Source organism: Gorilla gorilla, chromosome 16 (genome assembly GCF_029281585.2).
Source record: "Gorilla gorilla gorilla isolate KB3781 chromosome 16, NHGRI_mGorGor1-v2.1_pri, whole genome shotgun sequence".
NCBI classification, from domain to species: domain Eukaryota; kingdom Metazoa; phylum Chordata; class Mammalia; order Primates; family Hominidae; genus Gorilla; species Gorilla gorilla.
In genome coordinates this window covers 43793941-43809869 of record NC_073240.2, presented here as the reverse complement: position 1 = coordinate 43809869, position 15929 = coordinate 43793941, and the positions used below count along the sequence as shown (strand labels likewise).

At 39.9% G+C, this 15929-nt stretch overlaps 1 protein-coding gene across 3 annotated transcripts in view; it reads left to right on the top strand.

The window, feature by feature from the left end:
* Positions 1-15929, top strand: part of UBR1 (ubiquitin protein ligase E3 component n-recognin 1) — a 162833-nt gene that overhangs the window by 106470 nt on the left and 40434 nt on the right. For 2 of the 3 annotated variants that reach the window (XM_031002081.3, XM_063698954.1), the window contains exons 34-37: positions 5472-5562; positions 6627-6775; positions 10643-10698; positions 11590-11686. In XM_031002081.3, coding sequence (XP_030857941.1) covers positions 5472-5562; positions 6627-6775; positions 10643-10698; positions 11590-11686 — 393 coding nt within the window. Of the gene's footprint in view, positions 1-5471; positions 5563-6626; positions 6776-7880; positions 9549-10642; positions 10699-11589; positions 11687-15929 lie in introns of those variants that run through there. The other variant, XM_055363525.2, reaches the window with a different exon arrangement.

Here is a 15929-nt window from a genome sequence, read left to right as displayed (position 1 = left end):
CTCCCGGGTTCACGCGATTCTCCTGCCTCAACCTCTCGAGTAGCTGGGACTACAGGCGCCTGCCACCGCGCCCAGCTAATTTTTTTTTTTTTTTGTATTTTTAGTAGAGACGGGGTTTCACCGTGTTAGCCAGGATGGTCTTGATCTCCTGACCTTGTGATCCGCCCGCCTCGGCCTCCCATAGTGCTGGGATTACAGGCGTGAGCCACCGTGCCCAGCCTTTGCTACTTGTTTTAAGCACCGAGAAGCAATTCAGTACAAGAGATTCTTCTTAATTTTTATAGTAATTTAAAATGACTTTGACATATGTGAATTTAGTTTCTTTTTATTTAAAAAAATGTAGAATGACATGTTGGTTTTACATCATGATTTTTAGGTCTCAAAAATTCAGCCTTAAATCAGTTTTTTTATTGTTATTTTGGCCTCTAAATGTTTAATTGGAGGTCTCAAACATGGCATTAAGTAGAAATATCACTTTATTAGCAGTAGGACCTCTGTGACCGTCTAAAGAAGCATAAGAGTGATTAGTATCTTTTAAACATATTCACTAATTTACTTAGAAGCCTATATTTTTAAGGGAAGAAAATACTGAACATAAGCTAAGGAAAAACTATTGAAATAAAGAACTTTAAAAAAGAAATCATGGAATGATTAAAAATTTTTGAGCAAGTGACTAGCATTTATTCTGGTAGCTTTTTAGTGTGGGAGTGGTGCCGCAGATAGATTGGAAGAGTGAGGAGATAACTCAAGAAGATTAATCAGGAATCAATTGCACTGGTCCTACCATGACATGGTGAGAGGTGGTGGTATTAATAGTAAGCATTGACAAGTTTGCTCTGAATGCTTATTGAATGACTAATTGTTTGGGGAAAAGAAACAGCCAAGAGATTGTAAAGGAAGGATTGCAGAGAATTTGTAAGCATTTTATCTATATTGCCTACAAATATGGGGAGGTTAGGAGAAAAGACAGATAGTAAATTCAGTTTCTATTTATTTTCATGCTGTGTTGTTTTGGTACATAAGTAGAATTAAACAAAAACATAATGATAGTGGGAGATAGCTTTATGGCTGGTCAAGTCATCCTAATAAATAAGGACTTAGAGAATTTTTAAAATTAAGCTTGATTTAGTAATATGTTCTACAGAAGTTTGTTCCTATTGGAGAATATATTTTTATCAAATGCCCATGGATTTTTTTTTTTTTTTTTTGAGACAGCATCTTGCTGTGTTGCCCAGGCTGATCTTGAACTCCTGACCTCAAGTGATTCTCCCACCATGGCTTCCCAAAGTGTTTGGATTATAGGTGTGAGCCACTGTGCCTGGCCTTTCCGTGGATTATTAATAACAGATTGGTTAATAAATTAGGCCATGTAAGAATCTCAATAGTTTTCAAAAAGGGAAATTATGTACGATACTTATACTATCCACAATACAATAAAATAATACTTAACAAAAGAGAGCTCAAAAACCTAACAAATTAGGAATTTTAAAATACTGTTCCATGTAACTGTTGAATGCAAGGAAAAAGCTAGAGAGAGATGGAGAAATCAGTGACTATTTAGCAATTAACAATGAGAACAACACAGATCAAATCCATGGAATATGGCCAAAACCATGCTTAGAAGACAGCTCATAGCCCAAAAGAGACAATGCTCAGATTGGGTTTATTCTAACAGTGCCTTGATGGAAACTTCTTAAATGAATAGGTTAAAGATGAAAACTAATATGGTCATTATAGCCTTTTTTTTTTTTTGAGATGGAGTCTCGCTCTGCCCCCCAGGCTGGAGTGCAGTGGTGAGATTTTGGCTCACTGCAACCACCACCTCCCAGGTGTAAGCAATTCTCATGCCTCAGCCTCCTGAGTAATTGGTTGCCCGCCACCAACACCTGGCTTGTCATTGTAACTTTTTAAAAGACATTTCAAGCTGGGTGCAGTGGCTCACGCTTGTAATCACAGCACTTTGGGAGGCCGAGGCAGGCAGATCTCTTGAGGCCAGGAGTTCAAGACCAGCCCGGCCAACATGGTGAAACCCCGTCTCTACTAAAAATACAAAAATTACCCAGGCTTGGTGGCCCGTGCCTGTAATCCCAGCTACTCGGATGGTTGAGGCAGGAGAATCTGAGGCATGAACCGGGGAGGTGGAGGTTGCAGTGAGCCGAGATTGCACCACTGTACTCTAGCCTGGGTGATACAGCGAGACTCTGTCTTTAAAAAAAAAAAAAAAAGACATTTCATAAAATCCAATCTCTAATTCCTCATACTTTCACAGGATACAAAAAAACCACAGCAGCTGAAGTCTCTGAAAAGTAGACTAGCAGGCAGATGGGAATTAAAGTCAAAATTTAAGAATTATCATTACAGGTAGTGAGTTCCCTGAGGCTTTTTCTTCCTTTATTTCCCAACTTTCACTCAAGAACAGCTGAGTCCTAGAACTGTACAACAAGCATGAACAGCAAAAATCCATGAGAAATGCCATCTCTTTCTGGTCAGAGGATCAGGAAAAGAAGCCCCTCATAGCCAGAATATAAAAGGAGTGTGTTTATTTTATTTTTCCTCTGGTCTTCTCCCAAGGCCAGCCTCAGGCATAGAGCTGCACAGCCATGGTGGCCATGCAGATGCTCATAATCTCAAGAGAAAACCAGTCTCTCTGGTGAGGAACTGGGAAAAGGAGCTCCTGTGTTCCAAAGAGTACAAGGTTAATCTTCATCATTTTTTTCTGTCTTTGCTTCGTGGCTTCACGCCAAGGGCATCCACAGTCATAAATCTGACTGACAGCATGGGAGACTAAAACTGAGAAAAACATGTCATTCTGGCCAGAGAAACTGGGGAAAAGGGCCCTTTGGAGCTAGAAAGTGGGAGGGCTGGGGTGGGAAATCCCCAAGAGGAGAGAACTATAGAAGGGGAATCTCATATTTTTGAGGTCCACACAAGTCCTGGGCTCACCTCCAAGCTGCACATGTGCAGAATAGGCTCAAAGAAGCATAGCCAAAGTTTTGAGAAGTAAGCTTCATTTAAACCATCACTCAAGTCCCAGACTAACCCCCCGAGGAGTATATGTGCTGGGCAGATCAAAACACCACAGCACAGGCTCTGAAAACTAACATTGGAATCACCATCCACAGAGGATGAGACAGAACTTGTTGAACCTGAGTTTATTGCCTTCTAAAACACTTTAAAACTGTTCATGTTTCCAGAGGTTTTTAACAGGACCAGAACCTCCCAATGTAATATTCCAAATATACAAGATAATATCCAGAATTACTTGACATACAAAGAACCAGAAAAATCTGACCAATTCTCAAGGGAAAAACAACCAAATGCCAATCCTGAGATGTTTTAAATGTTAAACTTATCGAAGAGTTTTAAAGCAGCTAGTTAGCCTTGAAACATAAGGTGAAGGTAAACACTCTTGAAAGAGTTGAAAGATAGAAGTTATCAGAAAAATAGGAACTAAAAAAACCAACCGTATGGAGATAATAGAATTGAAAAAATACTGGATGAAACAAAAATTAACTGGATGCGCTCAATAGTAAACCAGAAGGCTGAGCACAGTGGCTCAGGCCTATAATAACAGCACTGTGGGAGGTTCAGGCAGGAAGATCACTTGAGGCCAGGAATCAAGACCAGCCTGGGCAATATAATAAGACCCCATCTCTAAAAAAATAAAAAATAATAATAATAAAAATTAGCTCTGTTTGGTGGTGTGTGCCTATAGTCCTAGGTACTTGGGAGGCTGAGGAGAGGATCGCTTGAGCCCAAGAGTTTGAAGTTACAGTGAGCTATAATCATGCCACTGCAGTCCAGCCTGGGCAACACAGCAAGGCTATGTTGTTTGAAAAATACATATACTAGACTGGAGATGAGGTAAAGTGTCCATGAATGTGAAATTAGGTCAGTGGAAATTATTCAGTCTGGAGAACAGACAGAAAAGAGATGGGGGACAAAAAAATATAACCTTAGGGGTCTATGGGACAATTTTTTTTTCAATCTGACATTTGTGTCATTGAAGTCCCAAAAGGAAGGGAAAAATAATGCAGAAAAAATATTTGAAAAAATAATTGGTTGAAAATTTCCCAAATTTGGTGAAAGACACATTTGCAGATTCAAGAAGTTCAGTAAATCTCAAGCAGATAAGAAAACCACACTCAGACACATCATAAAGCAAACTGCTGAAAACAAAAAATAAAGAGCCAGGCACAGCAGTGCATGTCTGTAGTCCCAGCTATTTGGGAGGCTGAGGTGGGAGGATGCTTTGAGCCCAGGAAATTGAAGCCAACCGGCAAAACATAGCGAGACCTCATCTTTTTTTTTTTTTTGAGATGGCGTGTCGCTCTGTTGCCCAGGCTGGAGTGCAGTGGTGCGATCTCGGCTCACTGCAGACTCCACCCCCTGGGTTCAAGTGATTCTTCTGCCTCAGCCTCTCAGGTAACTGGGATTACAGGCGCCCGCCACCACACCAGGCGAATTTTTTGTATTTTTAGTAGAGATGAGGTTTCACCATGTTGGCCAGGCTGGTTTTGAACTCCTGACCTCAATGGATCCTCTCACTGCGGCCTCCCAAAGTGCTAGGATTACAGGTTTGAGCCATCATGCCCAGCTAAGACCTCATCTCTTGAAAAAAAAAAAAAGATTAAAAATCTTGAAAGCAACCAGAGAAAAACAACCCATTTCATGTCGGGAAATAGCATTTGAATTTGACAAGGAAATGGAGCTACAGAGAGGTTTAGTTTTCACACAAGGTTGCAGTAACAGTAAGTGGCAGAGCTAGGATTCAAACCCAGGCAGCTTGGCTTCAGATCATTTACTCTTATTCACTAGCATATGCTGCCTTATCAAGAGAACATTTATGCAGTCATTAAAAATGGCAAAATAGAGGGAAAGTTACTGTTATAGAAAGATGTTCATGATCTATTAGGTGCAAAGGCAAGATGCAGGCTAGTATTATGTCATCCTCTTAAAAAAAATCTATATATGTAATATTTATATGGGGAACAGAAGAATATCACCCAAATGTTAACTGTGGTTATCTGGATGGCGAAACTTCAGTTAATCATTCATTGCTTATTAGCATATTCCAAGTTTCCTAAAATTATCATGTATAGTATTAAAAAGCTAGAAAGCTTGGGCACAGTGGCTCATGTCTGTAATCCCAGCACTTTGGTAGACCAAGGTGGGAGGATCTCTTAAGGAGTTCAAGACCAGCCTGTCCAGCAGAGGAAGACCCCATCTTTACAAAAGAATTGTTTAAAAACTAGGCAGGCATGGTGGCACATGCCTGTAGTCACTTGGGAGGCGGAGATTGGGAGGATCGCTTGAGCCTGGGAGATGGAAGCTACAGATGATCATGCCACTGTGCTCCAGCATGGGTGACAGAGTGAGACTGTCAAAAATAAATAAATAAATGCTAGAAAACTGTATGTCAGACTAAACTCATTCATGATTTTTCTTTCTTTTTCCTTTTAATTTATAAGGAGAAAACCCAATTCCTATTTTCTTTAATCAAGGAATGGGAGATTCTACTTTGGAGTTCCATTCCATCCTGAGTTTTGGCGTTGAGTCTTCGTAAGTATCTAAATAGTTAAGAGAACTTTGTAAATGATTGTGAAAATAAGAGTAGGAAACAGTGTAGGCTTCCATCTTTCCTTACTTTTTTATTTGTAAAATAGTTTATCCCATTATCTTGTTTCTTTCTCTTGTTTGTTTTATTTGTATTAACAAAATGAAGTGGTTTGAGATATTAAAGTAATATATATTAAGGTGAACTATGCCTCTGAGTAACCATTTTTAACCAACAAAAATGCCAGTTCTCTGTGGCCCTACAAGAGGACCAAAAATGCCAATTCTGTCTGGTCCTACAAGAGGACCAGAATTATAAGACTTCATTTAAAATTACATCTAACTTGCTTTGTGACTTTCTGAAAAGTCTCAGGTCACTCCATGCCACCACCCGTTCATTTTTCTTGCACGTAAAATTGAGGCAGTGGCCTTCTATCCTGCCTCATTAGGTTATTGGAGAGATGTAATGTACCCAAATCAGGTATTATTATTTCATTAATATTGAGTATCCAGGGTAGTTTTTCTAGTTGTGATCCTTGTTTATCTATCCCATTGCTACTGAAAATACTTGTTACAAATGGAAGTTCAGAAAACTGGAAATTATCACTCCAGGTACATGGTATTATATCACACATACACACAACACAAACACATACACATACCTATCAACACAAAAGTACTTCTTTGGTTCCTTTTCCAAGCATCAAAACTTGTTAGGTTAGATCTGTTCCTCTGAATTTTATTCTTTCTGTGTTCAGTCTGGTTTTTAATTAGAACCTGAACCCCTTCTAGCTGTGAGCATTTGCTGCATCTTTTACAGGAAGTGAAGTTATGTAGGTCATTAGCATTTTATAAGAGCTGTTTCTCTACCTTTAGAAAATACAGTTCTGCTCTTCCAATTTTTTTCCAACTGAATAAATCTTTGGAGGCTCTAATCTCTAATTTGGCAAAGAGCAGTTTACTTATGTTGAAAGCAGTTAAATTGTTTCTATTGCTTCAGGACTTAATTGGACTTCTTACTAAGTAGCTCCTTTTACTAAATCATACAGATTTTCTTGTTTTATTTATAGGATTAAATATTCAAATAGCATCAAGGAAATGGTTATTCTCTTTGCCACAACAATTTATAGAATTGGATTGAAAGTGCCGCCTGATGAAACGGATCCTCGAGTCCCCATGCTGACCTGGAGCACCTGTGCTTTCACTATCCAGGCAATTGGTAAAGCTCATAAGAAAACTGGTTTGGAGGTTTCAGTGAGAATTAACTTTGATCATTCATTCTTAAATTCTTTTTTTCACTGATGGCCCAGAATAATTTGACTTGTATGAGGACTATTAGTATTTCAGTGTATTAGTGTGGCTCATGCCATTTGGTCTGATAATTTTTTTATGTTGATCTCTTTTTAACTATGATTGTGGCCATATGCAACATAAGTTAAAAAAAATATTTTTAAAAAGCTGGGCACGGTGGATTATGCCTGGGAGGCTGAGCTTTGGGAGGCTGAGGTGGGAGGATAACTTGAGAGCAGGAGTTTGAGACCAGCCTGGGCAATACAGCAAGATTGTCTACAAAAAATTAGCCAGGCGTGGTGGTATGCACCTGTAATCCTAGGTAATCAGGAAGCTGAAGTGGGAAGATCATTTGAGTCCAGGAGTTTGAGGCTGCAGTGAGCCATGGTTGCACCACTGCACTCCAGCCTGGGCAACAGAGTGAGACCCTGTCTCTAAAAAGTGTGTGTGTGTTCACACACACACACACACACACATATATTCCTTTAGTATCTATATTAAAGGAACAGCATGATGTAAGTTATAGAGGTTCAAGGAAAAAAGAAAAGAATCAACTCAGAAGTGTTCAGTAATTTTTCTTTCTTTTATAGTTTGAGAGAAGAAGTGAGGGGAAACCAAAGTCACCTAAAAATTAACGGAAAGGGGAAAGGAAGACTGAGGCAGTTTAAGAGAGATTAGCAGGCAGAAACCAGCTCTAAAGGGAAGCCTACTATCAAATTCTCTGCCATATTGAAAATTTTGCACAGAAAAATGTAGCAGTGAGGGATCACTTAGATTTTTTAAGTTAGTGCATTTGTTCGTTATAGGGACAAGGTGCAATATTACATGGAAAAAATTAAGAATGGTGATTCTTCCCTATCTTTATCCAAGCCAACTTTGATTTCCCTTTCCAATATATATATTTTTGGTAATTGTTTTTAATGGAGTCCATTATATTTTCTTCATTTAAATATATTTTTGTAACAAGACACTTATATTTCATAATTTGAATTAAGTAGCATGAAGCCATATTTTTTTTTTTTTTTTTGAGACAGAGTCTCGCTCTATTGGCAGACTGGAGTGCAGTGGCACAATCTCGGCTCACCACAACCTCCGCCTCCCAGATTCAAGCAATTCTCCTGCCTCAGGCTCCCTAGTAGCTGGGACTACAGGTGCGCGCCACCACGCCCAGACAATTTTTGTATTTTTAGTAGAGACGGGGTTTCACCATGTTGGCCAGGATGGTCTCGATCTCTTGACCTCGTGATCCTCCCGCCTCGGCCTCCCAAAGTGCTGGGATTACAGGCATGAGCCACCACACCCGGCCTTGAAGCCACATTTTTTCCCAAAGCCTTCCTACATACTATCATTAGTTTCTTAATAGAGTTTAAGAGTCACTTTCAGTGCCTTGGCAAAGGCAGGTTCCAGGCCACGGGCACCTGCCCTTAGCAGACCCCCTACCGGTGCCCTCAGAGGGCTCCTATGAGTGGGTTCACTGGCCTTGGCCCAGTGAGCCCCCCGCCTACATTGATCTTAAGCCCATAGAGAGGGCCCATCCCGACTCTGCCCCTGCCGGGATCCAGTTGCTGCCCCAGGGGGACTGATGGGCAAAGCCGCCCCTGTGGCTAGGCCGTGACCATCCTTGTCAGAGCCAGACTGCGGTTGGACATCTTGGGCCGAGCCCAGCACCATGCAGGGGCATGGGAGCCGAGGAAGCGCCGCTCAGGAGCTGGAGTCACCACTCCACCGTGTGCCTTCCAAGGATACCCAGGGGGTCAGTGGGCTGGCGGCTTCCTGCTGCTCCCTGTCAGAGTCAAAGCACAGATCCTCAGGGTGGGCTCAGGGGCCGAGGCAGCCCAGGGAAGCTCCGGGTGGGGACCGTGTCTTCCTGGGGTTGGTGCCCTCTGGCCGGGACCCTTTGCTGGCCCATGGTCCCCGGGTACTGCCGTGGCGTGGCCTCCCACCTGTCTGCCTGGTGGAGGGAGCTGTGGGGGTGGGGACGTGACTGAATAAAGCCACTGTGGGTGGATGTGCTTGGGGGAAAAAAAGTCACGTCCAAACCTGTTAGACTTAAATCATGGGTATAGGATAATACATCAGTTTATATTTGCTATGATTCAATCAAATGGGATATAGGAAAGGTGAGGTTTATGTAAAATAGAGTCTGAACAAATTGATAAGAAATGTAAAGCATTCTTGTGGAGTCATGACATGCTAAGTCTCTTCAGACTTTCAGTGAAGCTATTTCACACTTTACTATTTTGGGGAAGATAAGCATTAGGAAATCAAGAATTTATATTTAGACCTTGAACATTAAAAAGGGGGCACAGTCTGTTATAAAGGAGATAGGAAATTCACTGCTGATAGAGCTGAATCTTTTCATATGTGGTTCTATAATCTAGTAATTGGATTCCATTTGATTAATATCATATTGTGTTCACTGTTGTGCTTTTTCTATCAAGCAGGCATAATGCTCTACTTTATTCTTAGTACATAAACAACTAACTTATCTCAATCCCTGTGGAGATGGAGAGATATGTACAGAATGCATTGGCATAGGATAATAGTTGAGGAATCAAAACAAAGCGTCCTTTGAATTGCTGTTTATGCAAAGATGAAAAAAATGCTTCCACACTCGTATCTGCTGCTAAGGATCAGTGAAAATAAGAGTAATTTAGGAATAAATACCATGGACAACAAAACACAAATCTGTGATTTTGGTATTTTAATTTTCTCTTTTTCTTTCTCTTTTTTTTTTTTTTTTTTTTTTTGAGACAGGGTCTCACTTTGTTGTCCAGGCTGGAGTGCAGTGGTGCAGTTATGGCTCACTGCAGCCTTAGCCTCCCCAGGCTCAGGTGATCCTCCCACCTCAGCCTCCTGAGCAGTTGGGACCATAGGCATGTGCCACCATGCCCAGCTACTTTTTGTGTTTTTTGTAGAGACAGGGTTTCACCATGTTGTCCAGGCTGGTCTTGAACTTCTGAGCTCAAGCAGTCCTCCTGCCTCAGCCACCCAAAGTCCAGGGATTACAGGCATGAACCACTGCACCCGGTCTCATTTTCTTTTTTTCCTATTGATCTTTTCTAATTCTTTTAAAATTGTACCCGAGGTCGGGCGCAGTGGCTCACACCTGTAATCCCAGCACTTTGGAAGGCTGAGGTGGGTGGATCACCTAAGGTCAGAAGTGCGAGACCAGCCTGGCTAACATGCTGAAACCCTGTTTCTACTAAAAATACAAAAATTTAGCCGGCGTAGTGGTGCACGCTTGTAATCCCAGCTACTGAGGAGGCTGAGGCAGGAGAATCGCTTGAGCCTGGGAGGTGGAGGTTGCAGTGAGCCAAGATCGCATCATTGCACTCCAGCTTGGGCAACAAGAGCGAAAGTCTGTCTCAAAAAAAAAATTGTACCCAAAAGAGCAATGAAGTTATTTGTATCTGCCTTACATATTATTTTTAAACAAAATAGGCTATAATTACATATATAAATTACTTATTTTAGAATTTTTTGCATAAAAAAGATGCTGAAATGAGAAGAAGCAGTCCAGGCTGCTTTGTTTTTCCCAAGCATTCTTATAAGATTGCTGCAGGTGCTTTATTTTTTATGCTAGTAATTTGTAAATGATATACATTTGATTCTCTAATTTTCTCTCACTCAAAAATTGGAAAATTTTGGCATAGACTTAAAACACAAGACTTTGAAGGGGAAAATGCAAATCATCTCATCAAAAATATTATTAAAGAACATTTGATAAAAAGTACAGTATATGATTATAGCACTATTCAGGATTTATTATTTTTATTTTTTTTTATTCTTTGAGAAAATCTATTGGGAGATGAAGGAAAACCTCTGTTTGGAGCACTTCAAAATAGGCAGGTATGTATATTCCAACAAGGTACATGTAACTCATGGCATGCCTTTTTTCCCCCCCACAGTTTATTATTAAAAAAAAAAATCTTTACTCCTTTTCTGTAAAAATTAGCAGAATTCTATAGTGGGGAAAAAAGGAACTGCATCAGTCTTATAGGAAACTGAATAGCATGTGCACTTTACAGAGCTTACTCAATCTCAGAGGTTAAGTGTAATTCATACAGAGATTTCATGTGATGATTGCTTTTTCTCCCTTTGTTTGTTACACTTCAAAATCCTGATGTTTCCTATATTTTTCCTTCTCGCTAATTTTACACCATTATATAACGTTGAGTATTAATGCTGGCTTAGCTCTGGATGAATCATCATACTGAATTCAAAAATAAAATTAAGACATGACTCCTTGATGGGCAGATACTGACACTACTGTAGGACTGTACTCCTGCCCCAGGCCTAAACCTCTTTACATAGTGATCCCTGGAAAACAGTACTAAAGAAATATGCAGAGTAGCCCTGTGAAGACAAAATGGGTAATTGAGGTTGCCATTCCTTCCCTGCCATTTCCCTCTTATTTTTCTGACAGCTGGCACAGAAGACTAGAAGACTTGTGGTACACAGTGTGCTCAGCTCTGGGGAAAATACTTTTTACATGAAAATTAAAATAATTATAGCTTTAATACCACTTTTTTATGAGAAAATCTATTAGAAATTTAGCAAGGCCATAAAACCTTGTACAGGTATTAAGAATATTGTAATTTATTTGCAATGATACAAGGTATATAATGAGTCTGCAGCTAATTCTGACAAACTAGAGTTGGTTTTTACCAACTCTTAAGTGGATGACTTAGGTCTCTCATCTTTCTCATCTTTTTATCTTCCTTCTCTCTTACAATCTAGCATAATGGTCTGAAAGCATTAATGCAGTTTGCAGTTGCACAGAGGATTACCTGTCCTCAGGTCCTGATACAGAAACATCTGGTTCGTCTTCTATCAGGTAGAGTCTTCTCTGAACTATTATTATGTATTATATTATTTATATATCTTTTTCTATTGCATTTCTGGCAGTGTATTTCATTAGGAAACAACATACGCTGCACTAATTTTGAGCACTCGCTAATGAAATTTTACCACCTACAGAAGCCATGCAAAAAACAGATAAACACATAGCTGCCTCTGTAAAACTGGTGATATTATTATTATTATTATTATTATTATTATTATTATTATTGAGAGGGAGTTTCGCTGTTGTTGCTGAGGCTGGAGGGCAATGGCGCAATCTCGGCTCACTGCAACTTCCACCTCACATGTTCAAGTGATTCTGCTTTCTCAGCCCTCTGAGTAGCTGGAATTACAGGTGCCCACAACCACGCCCAGCCAATTTTTGTATTTTTTTTTTTTTTTTTAGCAGAGATGGGGTTTCACCATGTTGGCCAGGCTGGTCTTGAATTCGTGACCTCTGGTGATTCGCCTGCCTCCACCTCCCAAAGTGCTGGGATTACAGGTGTGAGCCACCACTCCTGGCCTTCATGACCTTATTTTTAAAATCTGTATTTTCCAAATATTTTCAACTTATGTTTCGTCTACCTGCCTAGGTTATTGAACCAGTGTCTACAACCACTAACATCCATGTATCCCCAATCCAGTTAGAAAAGGGAGCAATGATGTGGATAGATCATTTTAAAATATGTTTAGTTTTGTTTGTGGGTCAAATTCTTATGAAATAATGGAAATGCTACATTCAGTAATCTCAGAACTCAGTTCCATGCCCATTTCTTTGACAGGCTGGCTATAACAGCTAATCTTCTCAGATTCTAACAAGTTAGAAATTTACTAAGAGTTCATATGGTGGTCTCAATTAGTATAGAAATAAAATGAAGGGTAAGTCATTACACAGCATTAGAGTGATTTTGCTTTCCTTTTGGTTATCTGCATTTCCCTCTGGGCATTTGAAGTCTACTATAAGCTCCTCTGCACCCAAACAGACCAGGCTTAAACAGAGTTGTTTGTAAATCTGTTTGTTCATAAGTCCCAAATGTCATGAGTAGGGTAGTTTCAGCGTGCACTTCCCAGATGTATTTCTACCAAATAAGAGTTATTCAGATTTTTTACGCTTTAAATCCAGGCATAATTTTCTTGTAGCTGAACTAGCAGACATTTTTTTTTCAGCAAAATAGACCTACTTCTTTACCTTGAAAATCTATTGAAGCCAATAGTGTTTTTCCTTGTCAATCCCCACAAGCTTCTTAGGGAGCTCTTCCTGAGCAGCTTTCCGCTCATCCTGTTGATGTGGAGATTCCACAACTCCTTCCAAAGCTACCATCCAAGTTTTGTTAGAACTTCTGCCATGCTTAGCTTTTATATTTTCAAATTAACTTCAGGTGCCTCCTGAATTGGCTTCATGCTAATAGAAATCTAATGTTGATGCTGTTCCACTAGTCACACACTTAAAAGTTTTCCCTTCTTTCACTTACTTTTTTCCCTTCTTGGTCAGTTGCACAGGCCCAGAACCTTCCATATGTCACATGTGCTTGTCTTTGTTTTTAGCACCTCTTTCTGTTGAACAGTTTATCCTATTTGCATATCACTATTTTGTTTTTGTTTTTTAATTTTTTGGTATCTTTTTCATTTCAGTCATAATTTAGATATTTACTAATTCTTCCAAATAGTTTCACTGCTTTTGCACTTGTTACACATTATGGGATTTACAATGTTTAAAACAGCTTATTGCCCAGCATAGTGACACACACTTATAATCCCAGCTTCTCAGGAGCCTGAGGGGGAGGATCCCTTAAGCCCAGGAGTTTGACACCAGTGTAGGCAGTATAGTGAGACCTTGTCTCAAAAAAAGCACCAAAGAAGGAGACTAACATTATCACAGATGGTAGAGACTAAAATGATGGTGTATAATCTCTAATTAGCAATACTGGAGGAATTTATGTAGTGTAGCTTTATGCCTATATATGAAAGTTTTTCATATGAACATTTATTAGAGGTGCATTTTTATTTGTAAGATGTTAGGGCTATCAGATATGTTCCTTGCCATTTTAATGCTTATGATTGAATTAAGCAGAACTTCTATAAAAACAAACATAAAATAGCCAAATGCCAGATATGTGCTTCACTAATACATGCTTCAAATATTGAGACAAGTGGCTGGATGCGGCGGATCACGAGGTCAGGAGGTCGAGACCATCCTGGCTAACATGGTGAAACCCTGTCTCTACTAAAAAATACAAAAAATTAGCCAGGCGTGGTGGCGGGCGCCTGTAGTGCCAGCTACTCGGGAGGCTGAGGCAGGAGAATGGCGTGAACCCAGGAGGCAGAGCTTGCAGTGAGCTGAGATTGCCACACTGCACTCCAACATGGGCGACAGAGCGAGATTCCATCTCAAAAAAGAAAGAAAAAATTGAGGCAAGGAAGAAATCGCTTTGGGACTCTGCTGTTATCTCCTCTAACAGGGTAGGATTTGAACTGAGCCTTGAAGGGAGTACACATAATAGATAAATTGAGAGGAACAGAAGCTGCATTCCAAAAGACACAGGGCACATTTGAACAAAGATTGAGGAGGTAGGAAAGTGCGTGATGTGTTCAAGTAGATAGGTTTGATAGGAGTAGTGGCATCTATAGTTAGAGAAGCATGAAGGTTTTTTTAAATAAAATTACAGTGGCTTAAATGCCCCAGGCATAAGTTTGAACTTTATTCTTTAGGTAATCGGAATTTTTTGAAACGTTGTGGACAATAGTATTCTGAGCTTAATTTGATATTGAATAGGTTGGATTGAAGGAGGGAAAAATTAGAGGTAACATATGCATCTGAATGTGATAGCAGGAATTAGGGAAGACATTGGGGTGGGCTGGGTCAGGGGCAAGATTTTGAACTAAAATGAATAGCAGAAAAATTGAGGGAAATAAGGAAGTCCAGAATAGGAGCTATTTTCTATGTAAAGTGATGAGTATTGTTTTAATATGTTGATTTCTGCAGTAGCAATAGGACAGGCCGGGTGCAATGGCTTACACCTGTAATCCCAGAACTTTAGGAAGCCAAGGTGAGCAGATCATTTGAGCTCTGGAGTTCGAGACCAGCCTGGGCAACATGGTGAAACCCCGTCTCCACAAAAAACTTAGCCGGGTGTGGTGGTGCACAACTGTAGTACTGGCTACTCGGGAGGCTGAGTTGGGAGTATCACTTGCACCCAGGAGGTCGTGGCTGCAGTAAGCCATGATTGTACTACTGCACTCCAGCCTGGGCAACAGAGAGAGACTTTGTCTCTAAATGGATGGATGGATGGATGGATAGATAGATAGGACATACAATGCTCACTGCCATGTGCTATGCCTTGTACTAGAATTTTTAAATAAAATCTAATTTCTAGTCACCATCCTTCAAGGAAATTATTCTCCCGATTTACGAGAAAACTGAGGCACAGGGAAGTTGCATGACTTGCCCATGGTAATAAAACCAATAAGAAGTAGAACTAATATTTAAACCCAGGCCTGACCATAAAGCCCATGATTTTCCCACTATATCATGTAAACTTTGCCGAGGTGTTTAATTGTGCATAAAGGGTTGGCTTAACCCATAGTTAAAATGAAAATATGCATACCAAAATTGACTTTTGATTTCAAAAGAATTTTAAATATTTTTAGCAATCAGGAAAAGAAAAATCATTTTAAACTGCCTGTAAGAAAAATTTGATGACACAAAGAGTATTCTTTTGGCTGAAAAGATGATGGAAATTAGGACGAGGGATCAGGAATTATTTAAATATTTTGAGTAAGCTGTAACATTGAGAAAAAAATAAGATAGGTAGTATCATAGACATGCTAACTGAAATATCAGAAATATTACTAAAAGATAATTTGAGGAAATGGGACCTAGAAACGGCAAATGACTTGTTGAAGTCACATAGCTAGTTAATGTCAGAGCCCTATGATCACTTTAGTTTGTTTTATGTAGCCAATATTAATAACATTTATAGAATGGTTACATATGCCAAGCTTGGATAAGTGCTTTAAATTCATATGTTGACCTGGAGCAGTGGCTCACACCTGTAATCCCAGCACTTTGAGAAGCCAGGGGAGGCGGACCTCTTGAGGCGAGGAGTTCAAGACCAGCCTGGCCAATGTGGCAAAACCCCATCTCCACTAAAAATAAAAAATAAAAAAATTAGCTGGGCATTGTGGCAGGTGCCTGTAATTTCAGCTACTTGGGAGGCTGAGGCAGGAGAATTGCTTGA